Raw genomic sequence first — 21,288 nt, 5'->3', positions numbered from 1 at the left:
TTAAAATATAAACATTTATTAAAGCCACACAACAAAGGGATCACACATGCACACACACATTCAATGCTAAAGCAAGGGAGGGGAAGAGTTTGGGAGTAAAGGAGAAATGATAGAGGCACCGTTGAAATAATTACCTCTTCTCCAAGCGACAAATGTGAGGGATGGTGGAAGGTGGACACAGCCGCGGGAAACAGGGAAAGCAAGCGGCGACAGCGGTGGCTAGGAGCTAAGTTCCAGCAGGCTAAGCTATCAAGAGGCCCGAAAGAGACAGTGGGCTTTGGCTTGCCCAAGTGATTTCAGCAGGGCACAGTGCCCTAGAGAGCTCCGGAGCAGTTGCTCGACAGAATTTGAGGTTTGGAACTTTAGCTCACAAGCCCAAAGGAGGACTAAAATCTAGATACACAAAAAGGGTCTGCCACTTCTTTGGGAGAGGACCACTATCTAGATGGCTGAGTACTTGATGCCATCAATAGGTGAGGCAAACTTCTTTTGTCCTCATTCTTTCAGGCTGCCTGCGAAAACTGGTAGGGCAGCTCCCAGAACTGGTTCCTTCAAGGTTTAAATCTACCTTTTCCTATGACCAGGTCCAGCAAGGCTGCTTGGCTACGTGGTCAGCTCGCTTTTAGGGTAATGGCGGCTGTGATGGGGTCAGTCAAGGGTCATGATTTTCGATCGCTTGGCACCCAAAATTTATATAAATCCAAATTCGATAACACTGTGATTAGTGAAAGATGAAAATGAAAGCTTACATGTTTTCCCATTGGTGTAGCCAAAAGAGAAAGAAAGAGTAGTGCACGGCTTGTCATTTTGTACCCTGTATGCTAACATGATGTCTAAAGTTTTTGAAGTTGTATTTCTAAAATCTTGAAAACATACAGTATATGCACACAACTTATGCAGATCACTGGTTCATAAAAGTGCTGCCGGAGGAGACATACCCAACATCTGGCACCGCACATCGAATGCTTTTTGCTAGAGGTTGTTAATTTTTCTAGTCTTCAGTATAGGGATCTCTGTCCATAGCCAGTATTTCTGCTGCTGAAAAGGAAGATCACTGTTTGATGGCCTTGATTAAGAAAGATAAATTTAAACAGTAAAACGCTTTCCAATAGTGCTGTGTAATTTCAATCTGACATCCAGTATTTTGCATAAGAGCATCAGATATGTTATGAACAGATGTTTGGGTTGATGGAAGACAATATTTGCTTATTTGTTCATCATTTGTATAACTTATTGCAGCTACTCACTGTTTTTTTTTCCAGAATCCTGTATGAAACTGCTATGCGCACTTTGAATGAAATACTCCACCCATGACCATATAACTATTTGCAGATCAGAAATGCAAAGATGAGGCATTCAGCCTTTCCAAAGAACTAAACTACTTGACTTTACAATATTTTGTGCTCCTCCAAAAAAACAAAAAACTCTGTTTTGATTGGCATTTCTTTTGACTGCAGGCACAGATAATATTAAAAACAAAATGGTATGCTTGTTTTGTAATAACTGTAGAGAAAAATTCTTTAAATGCTGAAATATTTTTATAACTTCTATTAAAGATGGCTAATATACTTCTATAAAAACATTGCTATGTTTTCTGCCCCTTCTTTTGAACAACCTGAACTCTTCATATTAAATCAGAAGTAGTACTGTACAATTTTATGAGAGGCACCTTTTCTGTACAGAACTATTACAAGTAATTCAGCCAGATATTGATAAAATAAGCACTAATTGTTCTTTAAGTGTATTTTGCCTATCAGTATTGATACCAAAGTTAATGAGATGGGTGATAAAGGGTCAATTTATGCAAAATAACTGAGAATATCATATGTTATCTCTTTTTAAAATAAATGAACGTATAGGTTGCCTCTTTGTTGTTGTAAAAGGTTACACATCTTTTGTCTACAACTAGCGTTGCAAGGCTGGATATGGCTGGTGGCTGCTGTAGCTTTAATAGTAAATGGATCCTGAATCAGGAAGAGATGCCATAAAGTTCTGTCAAGTGGAACAACGCCATCTCTTTTTTACTGGCTCCCAAAATCTACCTTTTTAGCAGCTGGAGCCAATCTCAACACAGCTATTTATGGGCAGAGGGAATGTGGGAGAGCATAAAGAAGCATCCAGTTCTGTTCCTGTAGCTGGATGCACAGTAATAATGTCACCTTCCTTGATGTGTATCCAGGTACAGAAACAGAGCCACCCCTTGTATGCCCCTTCTGATGCCCACTGGACAGTAAATAGCCATGGGTCTAAAAGTTGATTTGGGGCAATGAGGGAATAGATGTGCTGTAGTTCCACTTGACAACAATTAACATTTGTACATGAACAGTACAAGTTAGCACTACTACATAACACAGGTCCTGTAGCAAAACAAATACATTTTAAACTCTTTTTCTTTTCAAGAAATATGTTGGCTGCAATCATAAGCCTGATTATTTGGAAGTTAATATTACAAACTGAGGTGGTTTACTTTTGAGCACACATTAAAAGCTAGCTAGTTTTCATATCTAGGTTTTCTGGAAAGTATTTCAGAAGTTGTGTTGGCAAATGCATTTTGGGGGCATTTGTCTCCTTCAGCCTTTTGCTGATATAGACAAAATTTCAGAAATCTGCTACCTACAAAACTACATACAGTACTGTAACTAATCTAAAGCAAAATAGCTTGAAAATTGTTCCTTTGTATGCAACGTGACTCTCCTTTTTTTCCCTTTTCCCTTTCTTTTTTTTTTTTTCTGGCCTTTTGTTCTCTTGAGTGACTAATGGAGGTCATTCTGTTTTAAAATGAGTCTATTGTTCATGCTGTCAAGAACGAGCATTATCTACAGATTTGTAGGACTAATCACTGTTCTGTGTTCTGAACAGAACTCTGTGGAAAATTCCTCTACTATTCTAGCTGGTCATGGAAATGGTACAGTAGGTTTGTTACATATACATGCCGAATGCCTGAAGATTTTTGTTTTATGCCATACCTGAATTTATATAATGCATTTGGAGAAATGCAAATGTAACAGTAACTGAATAAAATAGTATGTAGAGAGATCTTGTAGCACCTTTGAGACTAACTGAAAGAAACAAATTGGCTGCATGATCTTTCATAGACTTCAGTCTACTTCTTCAGATGCAAATGAAGTCTATGAAAGCTCAAGCGGCCAATTTCTTTCTTTCAGTTAGTCTCAAAGGTGCTACAAGATCTCTCTATGTACTGATTCTACAGACTAACATGACTATATTTTGACTAAAGACTAGATCACAATTCAGAACCTATTCTGTAACAAATGGGGCTTATATCTCATTAGGTATACACCCAATGTTGTCCAGAAGAACTATTTTGGGGGGCCTGGGATCCTCAGGAAGAGAAGGAGAAGGAAGATTATTTCAAAATTCATTTGTAACCCACACTTTCCCAAATATTGAGACCCAAGGTGGTTTATAAAATTAGAACATATATAGTTTAGAATAGTAGCAAAAAGAGAAATAAAAACATTTTGTTGTTGTCAGCTGCCTTCAAGATGACTTCGATTCATGAGAACTCCATGAATGATGCACCTCCAAGACCTTCTGTCCTCAACTGTTCTGAGCCAGAGCCATGGTTTTCTTGATTGAGTCTATCCATCTGATACGTGGTCTAGCTTGCTTTCTACTGCCTTCCACCTTTATTAGCATTACCATCTTTTCTAATGAGGTTTGGCAAGAGCTATTTGTCTTTTTGGCTGTCCACAGTACCCTTAGCACTCTTCTCCACCATCTCATTCACTCATCACCACATCTTAAATTATTTGATTTTCTTTCTATCATATTTCTATCAAATTAGAAACTATTAACATACAATTGAACAGTACTTAGAATCAAAAGCCTTTAAAAGTAATTCATTAAAAGATAAAAAGCAGCAGAACGCACCATCAATAGCACACACAAGCCCTCACAGTCAATTCCTAGGAACTCTGTCAGAATAGATTTTTAAAAACAAATGGAATTTGTTTTAAAATTACAAGAATGGAGCCATTCTAGCCTTTGCAGTGAGAAAGGTCCAGTCTGGATACAGTCATCCAGAAGGCTCTCCCGCATTTGCACCAAAGGAACCTTGAGATGGGACTTAACAGGCTTCCGCTGGTGATATTATAGAGCCTAGACAGACTCTTAAAGGGGAGATACAGTCCTTCAGAGAGCCTTGACCATGATTTTATGAATAGGATCATATGCATTTTATCTGACATGGATGCCACACTTATAAGTATGGGACATTATTTTAGCTATGTCTAGGCTGCTGTTGCACACTTGAAATATCCAGTTTGACACCACTTTAACTGCGATTGTTCAGTATTATGGAATTTTGAGAATGCAGTTTTGTAAGACATTTAGCCCTCTTTGTAAGAGAGCTCTGGTGCTGCAATAAACTACAATGTGTTGAGGTCAGACAGTCCATCTCATCTGACTCTTCAGCAACTGCTGACCAAGTCAGATCCACAAGGAGTATGCTGAACCACTTTCCTTTCACAGAGCCCCTGACTGGAACCCCTGCTTCTGGAATCAGGTACGTTTTCACCTTATGCAATCCTAAAAATCACTATTTGCTACCACCTTTTATATAGCTACTTGTTTGTATGTGTTAATGCATGTTTTTCTGGAGTTCTGTTTCTCGGGACCAGTATACACAAGCTTGATCCCTGCTTTTAGTTGCCCAAAGCCCTTTCAGCAGCTTTATTTGAGCTAATAAAATTCCTTCATTAAATACTGGTTGTGGTTGCCCTCTGGAACCTTGGCATTTGGGGTAACAGAAATGTAGTCCTATTCCCATATGGGCACAAACAAATATCTTCTTAAAGAGGGACTCTGTGGACCTGGGGGAGGCACACAGGGGGGTCCCTGAGGCCATATGGGTCACATAGTTCACACTTCCATCTTTCACGAGAATACAGTTTAGTGCTAGGTTTGGACCTGATGCTTTATTGCTCAGAAAAGTCATACAAGAAAAGAAGATCTTTGATTCTGAAGTTTGGATTTTCTACAGACGACTTTGCATAGAAATATAGATTTCTGTTCCTCCTAATTCCGGAAGGGCTTTTGTTAATGTTAGCTCAGTTCCAAATGTGCTGAAGTAAACACTAAACAGATGCTTAGGTCTTCAGTTAACTCTCACTTATCATTAGCATTTTCATTTAATGCAAGCCTTATCTCCAGCTATTCTCTCAGGTAATCACTAACTGCACTTTCCGCCTCAAACTCAGAATCCAACTCCCTTTTCAAGCTCCTTTCCAGCTGCCGTGCTTTGGCAATGCATAAAAGCCATTATCATTTAGCTTCGGCCTGAGGGACCAAATAGCACCTCACAAGCTACTAGTTATCTCTCAGAATCAATATTGTTTATATCTTACTGCGGCTCAATCTAAAAGGGTTTCCATCTCCATTTTCTTCCCCTTGGTATTTGACAAACATTACATTGGAATATACTTCTCTGCTAGAGCTGAAAAAAAGTCACCACTGCTGCGGTTTTTAATGAGGTGAGCAGGATCTTAGGAGCTGCTGGCGCTCTTTGAAAATATAGTAGAAAATTTTTTGAACTCACTGCTGCCGTTATGAAAAGAATTCTCTCGTGTTTTCTCATCAGAAGGCTGAATGGATTCATCTTAACTGATAGCAGCACTCCTTCCACAATGCATGGGTTAGAGTTTAAGCTATGTTATGCTCCTCTGTTTATTTCATTAAGCGGATATGGTCTAAAAAGTTTTCAGTCCTCGGAATATTATCTAATATATTAACATACTCGTGGCTGAGTCACTGTTCAAATAATTTTTACAATGCTGGCAAACTGGGTAGTTAAATAACCTTCAGCTATGCAAACAAATAGAGTAGCTAGCGACCAGTCAGTTTTAAAAAAAACAAAACCCTGGGTGTAACCTTTGGAGTAACTGAGGAAGGCAAGGAAAGAGGAAAGAACTTAATGATAAATTTAACTTGGAAGGAGACTTAATTGGGGTACTTGTCTATCCCATAAGCACCACAACCCACCATTCTAGTGCTAAACTATGCTCTTGTGCCCTCTTTAGTACAAAGGGTTCCTAAGTCAAAATACACCTTGACTGCACAAAGGGTGTTTTCCATCTCGGCCCTGCAGCTCTGGAACTCTCTTCCCGACGAGCTCCGCTCCGTCACCTCTCTTGATCTCTATAGGAAGGAATTAAAGACCTTTCTCTTCCGACAAGCTTTCCCCCATGTGTCCTGACTTCATGCTGTTCTCCCCTGTTAGAAAGGGGCATACTTTCCAGATGCCCCCAACCCTAGCATGCGCGGAGCACACACAAAATGGCGGCAGCCGTTCCACACAGCTGCCACCATTACGACATCACGACCTCTGTACGGGGTGGCACGGACGTGACGTCATCACACCGCACCAGGGTGCATAGTGCGCCCCTTCCCCAGACGCAAAAGGAGCTCCGAAATGGAGCTCCTTTTTTCCGTTTGCGTTGCTGGGCGCAGCCTTCAGACAGCTGCACCCAGCGATGCAGAGGAGAAAGGGGCCAAGTGGTCCCTCCTCCTCCCCGCCACCGCGGGGTATCCTTGGGGCTTGAAGTCCCAAGGACACTCCTTTCCAGGCTGCGGGGAAGGGGCCTTTTGCCGCTTCCCCGCGGCCTGGAAAGTGGTGGATCGGGTCCTCAGCGGCTGCCACTCTGGCCACTGAGGCCCCAATCCGGCGGGGAAAGGGGTGGGTACAGGCCACCGCTTTTCGGCGGTCTGTAACCCGCCACTGAGTTAAACCTACTATATGTAGTTTGATCCACATTTTGTTATGGGCAACATTGACCCATGGAAATCAATGGGACCTGAATTAGTCTATACAGTACTACGTCTGGGTCCAATGCCTGAATTGCCTGCATCAGCCTTCTGCCCTCCAGGTGTGTTGTTCTGAAAGTCCCAATATTCACTAATTAAAAGAGTAATTTTCTGTGCCTTCTGGGACTGATTGGGAGCTGTAGTCAAATATTGAGGATGCAGAGTTGGGGAAGTGCTACACTGCAACTCCAGATGGCCCAATTGTCTATGCTGATATGGTTTGATGGCATGAGTTATGATCCAAACACACTTAGAGGGTCACATGTTCCCATTCCTGCCCTATGTGACATTAGTGAAAAGCATAGATTTCTGCAATGAATTTCATATGGGGCTACATTTGAAGTGCCTGAGTGCTACATTTGGTGCAATGTTTAGCATTTATGCTACTAACTGACATACTGCAGAGATATATTAACTGGTCAATTGTTTTCCAAGTGACCCAAATCAACATATTAATAGACATTACCCATAAAGTCCTAAGCAGCTGGGGGCTTGTTATCTAAGTGATCTACTGTCTTACCATGAAGCCATCTAGATGATAAGATCTTCAGGAAAGGCCCTCTGTCATAACTTATCCACTGGAGTTAGAGGATTCAGATAGAAAAGAGGAGTCAGATGGCCAGGTATCTGCAGCTCCTAATAACAAGGGTCTTTCTGAGTTTGTAGGGTTGAGGCAGAGGACAACCCTACTCCTCAGCAGGAAGCTGCAGACACCAAAGACCCATTGCCATCATTCATGGAGCAATATGAGACAAGGAGAGATTGTGTTGTTCCAAGTGTTTGTAAAGTAGGAGACCCTGATATAATTAGGCACCTGGTGTTTTGGAGATAGCTGCCCATAAAGCTCTGGGCAGCTCTAGTGTTTCTGTTATTCACAGTTTTATGACTCTGTTTTAATTGTTGCTGGCTTTGTTTATCTGGACTACTGAGTTGAATGATTCCTGGACTGGCTGAAGACCACTCTCTTGTATCTCCCTCATTCTGATGGACCTGGTCTGGACTGAATTAACTACTGGACAGCTCTTGCATTCTAATCACTGGATTCCTGGGACACTTGCTGACTGGCACATAGGACACCTTATTGAGAATACTTGACCACTGTGAAGACCTGTTTTATTGGCAAACAGCTGTCTCTGGTGTCAGTCGCAGACTATGGAATACATTTCCTTAGGAGTTGTGGGATCAGTGGACTCTGAAGATGCTTTCCCTCCTCAAAATTGTCTTCAAAATTGTTTTGATGTTTACTATGTACTATGATGATTTAAATGGTTTTTATTATTGTGACATTTCAATAGTTGTTCCTCTTTTGTTTTTATAGATTTTTACATTTGTTCTTACTGATGTTTATTAGCTTCCCTCAGCACTATCTTCACCAAAAAGTTGAGATACAATGTAATAAACAAACAAACCAATAAATAAAATTAAGTGAGGCACATCAGAAACCATTAGACTGAATTATGAGAGGAGGCTGAGCCATAGCAATTATAGGTTTTTCATAAGCCAAGACAGATATGAATTCTGTTTACAGGTAGTCACATTCATACTGACAAATACAACTGCATTACTAAGCAAGACACATAGAAACCATTAAAAAATAACTTGTATAAGACTAAGCCTCTAATGTCTTGAATTTAAACTAATTATGGGTGAGAAAATGAGGCATTTCTTACCAGTTAAGCCTGTTGGCCAGTTTGCATGCCCCAAAATTTTATGGATAACTCTAAATACTTGTAATCATGTTGCAATGCTATATTTGCAAAACTAAAAAAATGAAAAACACACTTAGATATTATAAGCAAAATTAGATTTTCTTTTTATTTGCTTTCTTGCTTTCTGGCTTCAAAGCATTTAATGACATGTTATTTATAACTGCAACTGCAAGCTGGGAGGTGAAATTTATGTTTCTGCCATAAAAATTTCAGTTTTTAACAAGACATTAACCAAAGAAAACTGTCCAAATTCAGGGTGGGAGTAGTAGTATAATTACTTTAAGTATTTAATTTATAAAGCAATTATTGACTGGGTATTAAACTCATCTTTCAGCTGGTAGTATACCAACATTGCAAAAAATAAAAAGCAAGGTAATGGTGAAATGCTTGCCATTCATCATGTGTATATTTCATTTATCTTACACTCTTATTTCCTTAGTCCTGGGATTCACCACCAATTATATTTGAAACTGTTGAGTTTACTTTGTTAGGTATTGCTGTAAATTTTACTTTGTACAAAAGATCTGCTGGGTTTAGTTTACCAAGAGGTGTATTCTGCAATCTGTGGTGAAACAGCCCCACCTGAGTCCTGCATACACATTGTAATGTCTTTCTGTATTTGTGATATATCCCATAAACGTTAGACTTTCTCTACACCCTGAAAGCATACAAACTTATATTGTGGTATTTGCTCTCCTTTGGAGGGAATGAAGGAAACAGGAGAACAAAAATATATTGGATTTCATCTTATTATGAGCTTCCAGAAGAAAAATAAAGAATGTATCTGCCGATGCATAATATGCATAAATATAATCGTTACATACCTTGAGGTTTCTCTCACTTTTTGAGAGCTATTATCCTAGTTTGGAACTATTTATTTCCTCTTCAATAATACTTTGATTTCCTGCTATGATATTTTCCCTGCCTCTGAATAAACTACTTATCTGTGTGGCTTCTTTTATTTTGCATTGATGTTCCTGAAGAATATTTCCACATTCTCCAATTGATTTTATGCAGTAGAAAAAATGGCCCAGACCAGGGGTTATATTGAATTTGATGGTCTTTTTTTTAGTCAATAAAGTGGAGGGGGGATTCCCCCAAACCTATTCAGGAGATCTTTGATATCAAAGTTGTGTTATCTGTTCTGGTAGTCTGCAGTGCGAGCTTTCATTGAAAACTACTTGTAAGCATAGCTTTCAAGTCAGCATAAGGTTTATCTCCAAGATCAAAGCTCCCGTAGTTGTTGAAGCTGTTGGTGTGTTGTTCCAAACATGTTCTCTCCCCAACCATAGACGTACTTATAAAAAAAATTAAATAAATCAAGGTGGTTGTTAATAGTGATGCTGAGCTAAATGATTGCTGTTGTGTTTTAATTACACATCCTCACCATGCCAAGGCAACCAACAGACAGCAGGAACAACATTTAACAGTCCCTAGTTTGATGTACATTCTCAGCTGCATTTCTGGTGCTAGCATGAAGGCCTTGCAACTGAGCTGATGTACATGATAAAGTATCTCTTATGTAGAATACACTTTTTGGGGAGTCTTACAAATCCATGCAGCCACTTATTTATTTGATTTATATCTCACTTCTCTCCCAAATGGGACTCAAAGTGGCTATACACTTTTATAATTAAATAAGATTATTGGTTTATCCAGCCAGTCCATAGCTGGCAGCAGGTCCCCAAGCTACCTGAAGGACCATGTCCTCCTCATATGAGCCTCTGTAAGGACTTCATGGGCAGGACATCTCTCGGATTCACCAACCCCACAATTATGTCAGATTGAAGGAGATCTCCTAAGCTCTGAAACTCTCTTCAAAGAGGAATAATAATAATAATAATGATAATAATAATTTTATTTCTTACCCACTTCTCCTCACGACTCGAGTAGACTTCCCTTCTCCCTTCTTTATCTTCTTGTTGGCAGGTTCTGCTGCTTCCTTTTACCTCAGCAGGTTTTTGAAGACTGACTATAATACAAGAAAATGACTTTTCTCAGTTTGCTATGCTGCTTTCATGCTTTGGTTTTAAATACATTATTTTAAAATGGTTAATTTGACAAATACTTTAATGTCAGTTTAATTATAACTTTTGTATGTTTGTTTTTTATCTGAACGTGTTTTTAACCTTTATTTCTTTTTATCTTATACGGTGCCTTGAATCGCAGCTTTAGGAGGAAAACAGGGTATACCAAAAGCAAACTAACACAATGCAACATGACGTTTCAAGTAGTATACATCTGGCCCTTTTTTCGTTAGTATTACTATGTTGCTTTTAATGCTGTTTTTAATTGATTTTATTGGAATGTTTTTATAAATAACTGTTTGCCGCTTTGATCCAAATTTTGGAAAAGCGGGTTACAAATAAACTATATTATATTCCAACCAAGCTACTCAATGTGCGATGATTCCCAAATTTTGGGCCTCCAAACATTTTGGACTTCAGCTTCTAGAATTTCTGACTGTTGACCAAGCTGGATGGAGCTTCAGGGATTTAAAGTCCAAAACACTTGGAGGACTAAAGTTAGGGAATAAAGGTGCTTCGGGTCATTTTGCAGGTGTGCTTTGTAAATGATGCATGCATCCTAAGAGTCCTAAGGACTGGAGCGCAGCTTTGATGCAGCTTCTGGCCTCTTAAGATGCATGTGTCATTTAAACAGCATACCTCCAAAGTGACCTGAAGCACCTTTATTTTGACCTGTCTGTTCAGGCCCTTAGTCTGTCCTGGGAGCACCTAAAAGAAGCATTGACTACCTCCACAATCTCTGCCACAGTGCCGCTCCTAAACTTTTTGAATGCTTAGGTGGGGAAATGGCAATGATGGGCCGTGGAAGCTCTTTGGTTCTTCCCTGCAAGGGAGCGCCAAGAGGAATCAGGCTTTGAAGTATCTGAATAAGACATTTGTGTATGTTCGTCAGATTTTCTGGGTTCAAATGGTTGAAACACTGGACTTGAAAAGGCCAAAAGCGAAAGATACTACTAGTACTACTACTACTAATAATAATAATAATCTTTTATTTATAGCTCACCTACTCCAACTAGGGTCTTTATATCTGCTTAAAAGGTAACAAAACAATGTATACAACAAAAGTATTCAAAACAAATGTATACAAAATGAACCGTAGTAATAATGGCAAACAGAATACCACAAAATAACAAATACATTAAATAATATAAACTACATTAAAGCAAATAACATAAAATATAATGCAGCAGAAAAGAGGCTAAGAGAAAAAGGTGAGTGGGAAAGGGAGAGGCTAGCCTTATAAAGGCTCAACAGCTGAAGATAACCTATCTCAGTAGCTCCTGATTAACCCTATAACAACACGAGTTATAGATCTTATTCCCATTCCAACACAAACTGGGCAAAGTTATCACTTCAAGAGCTATAATCACTGCTGACATAGTTGCCATTTTCTTTGCTTTGCCTTTTTATTCTTTTTCACATATGTGCATTTTCTTAGCCCCTCCTGTGCCTGGTTGTCTCTCTTGCTCATCACACAGCCACATTTTATTGTAGTTCACTCCCCATTCATCCAGTCTTTAGGATGAGCACAAACAGTTATAGTTATGTTTGCTTAAATTTTCAAAGTTATTTGGCATTATTTTCTGTTGCTTCATCCTTATATCCTTTGTTACATACTTTTAAGTTTGATGTATCCATGGGTCATATCAAAATCCACAATTTTGGCCCCCAAACCTGCCCTCGACTTATACATTAGGTTGACTTATGCTTGCGTATATATGGTAAATATCATTGTGGTGTAAGGAACATAGTACAGTACGTTGGAATTCGAAATGTACTGCCAAAATAAAATAAATTGAGTCAAGGAAGAGATATTGTCTGCACTCCCCCCTTGCTTAGGTTTCCATCACTGGAGTGGAAGAGGAAGTTCATATTTGCATGTTAATTGTATATTTGTGTCATTGGTACTGATAAAAATGTTGTGTTTCTTGAGAGTGTTTCCTTACCAATGCTGAACAGCTTTGTTGGCTGACTGAAAAAAAGAAGAGAGACAACATTTAATTTCTAATATATTTTGATAAATGGTAACTAATGATAATGATAAATATCTTATTACTTTCTGCCATATGTTTCTGTCTTAGTTGAAGTTATTTTTTCCGCTTTGTGCTCGTTCAATATGTCCCTTTTTGCTGTTTCCCCCCCCCTACACATTCCCTCTCCAGCCATATGGCTTGCATGGCCCCTGAGAATTCAACAATTTACCTTTCAGCAGTTCCATTTTTCATTGTGTCCTTTCTATATTGCCTACCTTTGCATTTTGTTTGTTTCTATTTCATATGTTCATTTCATTCTGAAATTACATATCCTGCAATGGTGGTTTTTCTTTTAATCACAAATATATATTTTTAAACTCAGTCAAAAATAGTGACTTTTCTAAACAGTTTATAATTCTTTAGCAAAAACTTATCCGAAAAAGCAATATACAAGTAAATGTTGACTTTAATAAGTGGGTATTTAATCTGGCTGGTAGGCATTTTAATAATAATGCCTGAGTTATATGACTTGCTGCCTGAAATGATTAGCCATAGATTTTAACATCAGAGAATGTATATACACTCATATTTTCTATTTTGAGAGGAAGACTGTAGTTGCCTTACAGTAGACCTTCATGTATTTCCTAATCTTATAAATTATGGACCATTTTCTTTTCTTCTTTTTAATATGTATAATGATTGCTCACCTTCATTGTTCTACAATCAGAGTGAATGTCTAAAGCACCGTCATGACATAGATCACAATAATGAACTCATATTACCAATTCAACTTGGTGGTTAAAAAAGAGAAAATATGTAAATCATCTCCCTTGGGAATGGAACTTTGAATTCACCCATATACTACCAGTGGCTTCAAGTGTTACTTTCAGCTGCATTCATAATTCACAAGACATTTGCTGAAGGAACAAACATAAAAAGAGCCACACTGCGTCGGAACAAAGATCCATCTAGTGTAGCAGCCTGCTTCCCACTGTGGCAAAACAGATGCCTCTGGTAAGCCTACAGTCAGAGCCTGAAGGCTGTAATAAATTCTCTCTTGAATATCAGCAGCTGATATTCAGTAGCATCCTACCTCTGAACCAGAAAATTCCATTCAGTCGGCATGATCTATGGGTGTCAATAGACTTCTCCTCGGGACCATCCCTACCATTAGGCAAAGTGGAACTGCTACCTCAGGCAGCAGGTTTTGGATGTTGTGAAAGAGCAGAAAATTGTTAGTTATTGATGTTGTTATGACTGTATGTTTACTGACAGAGAAGGAGGGCAGGGGTTGGGGATGTTCTATTTTTGTGTCAGAACCTCTTGGGTGGCTCAGGTATTGTGCACCTTGTCTTGGATGAATGGAAGCCATGCCCCATGAGGAGCAGCTTAGGGAGTTGGGTATGTTTAGGCTGGAGAAGAGAAGGTTAAGAAGTGACATGATTTGTTGTTGTTGTTAGTCAGCTCCGACTCATGGTGAGCCTGTGAATGAGACATCTCCAAGACTCCCTATCCTCTACTGCTCTACTTAGGTCCCACAGGTTTAGGCCTGTGACCAACCTGATTGAGTCTATCCATCTGGCATTAGTCTTCCTCTTTTTCTGCTGTCTTCCACTTTCTCTATCATTACTGTCTTTTCTAATGAGTCATGCCTTCTCATGATGTGTCTAAAATACAACAGCCTCAGTTTTGTCACCTTGGCTTCTAGGGAGACTTCAGGCTTGGTCTGTTCAAGGACCTATTTGTTCATCTTTTTGCCCATCCATGATAGCCTCAGCTCTCTTCTCCAGCACAACTCAGATGAGATGATTTTCTTGCTCATCGCTTTCTTCACTGTCCAGCTCTCGCATCTATACACAATGATGGGGAACATAATGGCTTGTACAATTCTATCTTTAGTGCTCAGCTTCATATCTTTACAGTTTAGGACAGGGGTAGGCAACCTGCGGCCTGCGGGCCGGATGCAGCCTGGCGAGGCCTTGGGACCGGCCCCAGCCTGGTCCTGCCGCCGATTGCCATCGGGGCCTTTGGGGGGCAATTGTCTATAGAAGCCTCAGAAACATGCATTTATATTAACATTTTTTTAAAAATCAGCAAATTTTTTCGCGTGTCCTCCATTTTTTTTTTAAAAAGTGTGTCTTCCATTTGAAAATCTTGTCCTACATTTGTTCTGGTTTATTTATATATTTAATTTTTTTTAAATTATTTATTTATTTATTTATTTATTTATTTTTGGCTTTGGCTCCCCAGTTGTCTGAGGAACAGCAACCCGGCCCCCGGCTCAAAAAGATTGCCTACCCCGGTTTAGGATCTTGTCTAGTTCTTTCATTGCTGCCATTCCCATTCCTCGGGTGACATGATAGCCATGTTTAAATATTTGAAGGAATCTCATATTGAGGTTGTTTCCTCCTCCTCGAGAACATAGAGCAATGGATTCAAATGACAGAAAAAGAGATTCCACCTAAACTTTAGGAAGAACTTCCTGATGGTAATAGAAGTTTGACAGTGGAATACGGTGCCTCAGAGATCTAATTTGCACTGAAGAAATAATGCAGTTCAACACCACTTTAACTCTCATGGACACCTCCTATGACAGAGAAGGCTAAATATTTCACCAAATTACAAATCCCAGCATTCCCTAACGTTGTGCCATGACAGTTAAAGTGGTGTCAAACTGCATTATTTCTGCACTGAATAATAAATAATAAAAATAAAACTTTTATTTTTATCCCACTTTTCTGTGACGAGACAATCAAAGCGGCTCACAACACATTAAAATATACACATTCAATATTCTATCTCAGATTCCCCCCTTAAAACAGAATTAAACATAATACAATTAAAATTAGAGTTTAAAATATCTATTAATAAAATAACGAGGGCAGAGTGACAGGCTAACACATGATGTGAGGGCACTTCTACTCAGGAAAGGCCTGCTGGAAGAGATCCATCTTGACAGCTTTTTTGAAGCTGTCTAAGCTGGCAATTTGACAGATCTCATCCGGCAGGCCGTTCCATAGTTTGGGAACAATTGCAGAGAAGGCTCCCTGGGAGATAGCAGTTAATCTGGTCTTTAAAGGCTGCAATAGATCCCTCCTAGATCACCTGAGTGTGTGGGGTGGATTATATGGAAGTAGGCGAGCCCTCAAATAGATTGGACCCAAGCCATGTAGAACTGTACTGTGCCCAGAAAGATCAGACTGTGGTGGAGTCTTCTTTGGAGGTTTTTAAACAGAGACTAGATGGCTGTCTGTCGAGAGTGCTTTGATTGTGTATTCCTGCATGGCAGAATGGGGTTGGACTGGATGGTCCTTGTGGTCTCTTCCAACTCTGTGGTTCTAAGTCTATGATTTTGCTACTTGTGCTTCCTCGGGTAGAAACTATTTTAGATTATCTTGCCTTGCCTGCTTCCATTAATTTGCTTATTCTTCTTTTGGACCCATTGAATGTACTGCCCATCAACATGTTTTGTCACAGTGAAGTCTGAATTGATTTATTTTGATTAGTTTTTTGCTGCTTAATTACAAGGTTGTTAGTAGGCTTATGAGGCAGAGCAAAAATGTTCAAAATACTTATTTGGTCTATCCTAGAACTAGTCTTAAGCAAAATTTTAGATGACCCTCCCCCATTTTAGAGTAAGGGAAAGGAGACACATGTCACTCTGTCAACATTCTCCATACCAGAAAAATGATTTTATATACACATACAGCAATGCATTATTTCCTGCAGTTTTATATTCTGATCATATTTACTATTAGAAATGTAACAAAGAGGCACCTTGTATAGTAAATGCTTGCGCAAATTTCAGTAGCAAATTATTGCTGGTTTAAACTGCTTATCAGACTTAAGTAGTAATTACACAAAATGTGCTTGAACCACACTTAGGGTCCCATTGCCTTCTAGGATAGGAGCAGTATACCTGGATGAATGAAGCTAAATGGTACCTCTGTTTTCTTTGTTTCTAAAATAAATAAATAAATAAATAGATTTATTTACAAATATATTTACACATCTATTTATAATTATCTTAATCCTTTCTGTTCCTCCACCTCATGATTTATTTCTGGTTAGGTTTGCTAAATACCAGGTAGTTAAAGAAATCTAGCAAATAGCGAGATAGCAAAGACATAGCTTCCTTTTAGTAATGCATTTTGTTCATGCTATACTGTAAAATGTAAGGCAAGGGGGATGTGCATAGTGAGCTCTAGCCACCATCTAGAAGTGTTCAAATTTGCAACCATCAATTTGCAACCATTAAGCCTGGCCCTACCCTTTGGGGCAACAGAGAACAAGCGTGCACACTCCTCTCTGTAACATTACTTGAGATATTTAAAGAAGTGTAATCCTGTTTTCTCTTCATCAGGTTGTATACAGTCAACTCCTTCAACCTTTCCTCATATGTTTGTTCTCCATACCACTTATCATCCTTGTTGTTGTTTACCTTTAAGTTGTTTCCAACTTATGGCGACCCTAAGGTGACCCCATCATGGGGTTTTCTTGGCAAGATTTGTTCAGAAGAGGTTTGCCATTGCCTTCACCTAAGGCTGACAGCATATGACTTGCCCAAGGTCACCCAGTGGGTTTCACGGCAGAGCTGGGAATTGAAGCCTGGTCTCCAGAGATGTAATCCAACAGTCAAACCACTATGCCAATGGCTCTGCCCATATCTAAACCTGCTTCACCTTGTCTATACCCTTCCAGAAATGAAGTGTCCAGAATTGAACACAGTACTCCAGGTGAGGCTGTCTACTTCAGAATATAATAAGAATACACGTGGCCCTTGGTATCTACTGGGGTTTGGTTCCAGAACCACCCTACATGGATACCAAAAGCCATGGGTGTTCAAGTCCCATTAAATACAATGGCATAGTCAAATGGAGTCCCTTATATAAAATGGCAAAACCAAGATTTGCTTTTTGGAATTTATATGTTTTTGACTATTTGCAAGCTATGGATGCATAAATCCATTGATAAAGAATCTGTGGATATGGAGGGCTGACTTTCCTCCTCTTGGGAACTATGGTTCTATTAATGTACATATCAATATAGTTGGCTGATTTGCAAAGTCAGGAGCTTCCCAGCTTTGTAAATGAGCCAGCTGAGCTTAGGCAGGAGGTGGCATTGGTGGCAAAATGCAAATGATAATATATGGCTGCATCCCGGAAGAGGATTCAAACTGGGAAAGGTAAGCCGGGCTTTTTAGCTGTGCAAAAAAAATCCTATAAGGGGTAAGGAAGTGAAGGCAAGCATCTAAATTGAAAGCTACAGCATTAAGTATTTCATCTACAACATACGGATCAGATGGCTTATGGTTAGTGAGTGAGTGGCTGCAGTACAGGCATTTAACCACTGCGCCACCAGGGCTCCATACACACACACACACATGCATACACGAATATGACTGACTATATCTGGGGTGCTGTATGATATAAGCCAATGGTGTGAAGCACTTCACTCCAAAATCAGGCAAAGCAGATAAAGGCTGAAGAATTCAGAAACAAAGTACTGTACCCTAGAAAAGTACAAGCCAACAATTAATACCGTGGAGAAAGAAGCAATAATCCAACTGCACACTTGTAAATCAGAAGTACACGATGATTTCTCTAAAAGCAGGATATGTGAGAATTTTGATTTAGCCATCACAAAGTTTTTAGGAAGATGCTAAGAATGTTCTAACTGGGTTAGGAACAAAGACTGCAGGTTGCAGAGAACACCAGAAATCAAGAGAGCAAAATGCTATCTTCTACCAGGTATGGGCACAGCTTTCAAACCAGCTGAAGCTGGCAAGAACATCTCACCTCAAGTGGCAGGGATTAATCCAGTAGCACCTCTGGGCCATCAGAAGGTGCAAAGCCCTGTCAAGGACAGGCAATTGGCCACTTGCCCAGACATGAGAACCCCCCATCAGCACTGCCTCTGTCCTGCTGGGATTCAAACTTAATGTATTGGCTTGCTTCCAGCATACCAGTGCATCCAAGCATTGTACCATGGTTTTGCGCTGCCTCCCCTGACTTACAAATTATGTAGGATCAGCATACCAATGACACTTTGCCCTGAATTTTTTAATGACCACTCCCAATGGTTTCACATGGCGGTGAGCTAGAACAATGCTATCCCGCAGATGTTCAACTTGTATGCAGAACATATAAGAAAAGCAGGCTTGGACACAGAAGGAGGAGGAGTGAAAACAGGGGGACTGCAATCAGGAAATCAGAAGAAGATTAAGAATGGGGAGGGTGGCTATGAAAGGACTCAAAAAGATTCCAAAATGCAAACATATACAACTGAGCGCAAAAGTTAGAACCATTCAAAAGATTGTATTCCTTATTACCATGTATTGATGTGAGAGCTGGACAGTTAAGAAAGAAGATAGGAAGAAAATCCATTCATTTGAGATGTGGTGCTGGAGAAGAGTGCTGAGAATCCCATGGACAGCCAAAAGGACAAAGAAACAGGACCCAGAGCAGATCAAGCCGGAAACCTCCCTGGAAGCCAAGATGACCAAACTGAGGTTGTCGTACTTCGGACACATGAGAAGGAAGACTCATTGGAAAAGGCCATAATGCTAGGAAAGGTGGAGGGAAATAGGAAGAGAGGAAGACCACATGCCAGATGGATGGACTCTATTAAGGAAATCACAATGGGTTTAATGGGTTTGTAGGAATTAAGCAGAGTAATGGAGAGCAGAGGGTCTTGGAAATCTCTCATCCATAGGATCTCCATGAGCTGAGATTGACTCGAGGGCAGTTAACAAATCCCACAAATAAATGTAAGGCCTTAAATGGATGCCTTTTCTAGGCAGGCTCACGGATCAAGCAGCTCCTCCTACCTACTTTAGTTACAATTTGGAATCATGGCTTCTTGGTTGTGGTAAAATATTTACTATTAACAAGTATGTGTAAGCTGTTATAAGACAGATGAGTGACAGTCATTCCTGACTTAGGGGGTCATTCATATGTTGTTGCTTTTTTAGTGCAACTATACACATAATCTCACTCACACATTCTGGGTCTGTTGCTCACACTATGGGACGGCATCTATGTGCATCTCTGCAAGCTCAGTTGCTCACAAATAAGCATGGAGTTGATGATGCAAATGTATTCAAAGCACATTCAAGCCATGTAGAGTTTTATTGTGGTTTATCCCAGGTCTGTTCACGTTGGTTATTCGTTCAGCCAACAATGTGAATCTTTTAGGAAAACTCAAGGAAAAAGAGATTGGTTATCCCAGGTTAAGTGGTTTTTTGGCAGCTCCCCAACAAACTTAATTGGCTGCATTAAAAATGCATGTGAACAACAAAGATTCAGCCCAGATTCTACTTGGCTCCTCTTCATCCTGGAGAGAAGTGACCAGTGGGGTCCCACAGGGCTCTGTCCTGGGCCCAGTGCTATTCAACATCTGTATCAACGACTTGGATTAAGAAATAAAGGGCACGCTTATCAAATTTGCAGATGACACCAAATTAGGAGGAGCAGCTAATACCCCAGAGGAGAGGATCAAAATTCAAAATGATCCTAATAGATTAGAAAGCTCGGCCAAAACTAAGAAAATGAATTTCAACAGGGTAAGGTACTGCACTTAGGCAAAAAAAATGAAATAGGATGGGGGACACCTGGCTTAACAAGACTGCATGAGAAAGAGAACTAGTAGACCACAAGTTAAACCCGAGTCAACAGTATGATGTAACAGCTAAAAAGACCAATGCAATTCTAGGCTGCATCAATAAAAGTATAGTGTCTAGATCAAGGGAAGTAATAGTGCCACTCTATTCTGCTCTGGTCAGGCCCCACCTGGAATGCTGTGTCCAGTTCTGGGCACCACAGTTCAAAAAGGATGTTGAGAACTGGAGTGTGTCCAAAGGAGGGTGAAGGGTCTGGAAACCATGAAGCCCTATGAGGAACGACTTAGGGAGCTGGGGATGTTTAGCCTGGAGAAGAGAAGGTTAAGGGGTGATATGACAGCCCTGTTTAAATATTTGAAGGGATGTCACGTTGAGGAGGGAGCAAGCTTGTTTTCTGCTGCTCCAGAGACTAGAACATGGAACAATGGATGCAAACTGCAGGAAAAGAGATTCTATCTCAACATTAGGAAGAACTTCCTGACAGAAAGGGCTGTTCGACAGTGGAACAAACTCCTTCCTCTGAGACTGTGATGTAGTTTACCTCCTTGGAGGTCTTTAAGCAGAGGCTGAGGGGATATATGTGTATGTATATATATATATATGTTCATATATATTCTCCACACACACAGAGTGGAGCTGTCCCTCTCTCACACACATACTGTATATATGAATGAATAATTGATTGCATTAGTCTTCAAATCATATATATATATATATATATATATGAATACCTGAAGGGATATATGTGTGTATATCTATATGTACACACACACTATCCGGACACACATGGAGCGGAGCTTCAAATCACACACACACACATATATGTATATGAATGATTTATTGAATTAGTCTTCATATTTATTGAATTAGTCTTCAAGTCATATATATATATGAGAATACCTGTGGGGATGTGTATATATATGTACGTACTGTGTGTGTGTGTGTATATATATATATATATATATATATATATATATATATACTGTATATGAATGATTTCTTGAATTAAGTCTTTAATTCATATGTATGTATGTATATGTATAATAAACACAGGAGGAGAGCCAGCGAAAGGGCCTGTCATGGAGCGCGCTGGCCCCTTCATGGACTGACGAAGCGTGAGGAGGGGAAAAAGC

The 21,288-nt window shown here is 39.7% G+C and overlaps 1 protein-coding gene and 1 long non-coding RNA gene across 4 annotated transcripts in view; one reads left to right on the top strand and one right to left on the bottom strand.

Annotated features, from left to right (window-relative positions):
* NCAPG2 (non-SMC condensin II complex subunit G2) overlaps nucleotides 1-1,400 on the top strand; it is a 59,782-nt gene extending 58,382 nt beyond the window's left edge. For 2 of the 3 annotated variants that reach the window (XM_042476540.1, XM_042476539.1), the window contains exon 28: nucleotides 1,263-1,400. In XM_042476540.1, the coding sequence (XP_042332474.1) occupies nucleotides 1,263-1,314 (52 nt within the window). In that variant the 3' untranslated portion in view covers nucleotides 1,315-1,400. The remainder of the gene's footprint in view (nucleotides 1-1,262) is intronic. The other variant, XR_006104757.1, reaches the window with a different exon arrangement.
* A 9,000-nt stretch (nucleotides 1,401-10,400) lies between these two features.
* Nucleotides 10,401-14,361, bottom strand: LOC121934127. The gene is made up of 3 exons (XR_006104570.1): nucleotides 14,231-14,361; nucleotides 12,508-12,533; nucleotides 10,401-10,506 (listed from the first exon to the last, which is right to left on the bottom strand). It is a non-coding gene; the product is annotated as an uncharacterized LOC121934127 (long non-coding RNA).
* Between the last annotated feature and the right edge of the window lie 6,927 nt (nucleotides 14,362-21,288).

This window comes from Sceloporus undulatus, chromosome 6 (genome assembly GCF_019175285.1).
Source record: "Sceloporus undulatus isolate JIND9_A2432 ecotype Alabama chromosome 6, SceUnd_v1.1, whole genome shotgun sequence".
In the NCBI taxonomy this organism is placed as follows: domain Eukaryota; kingdom Metazoa; phylum Chordata; class Lepidosauria; order Squamata; family Phrynosomatidae; genus Sceloporus; species Sceloporus undulatus.
Note: the sequence above shows the minus strand (reverse complement) of the source record. Positions and strands in the feature narration are given on the sequence as shown.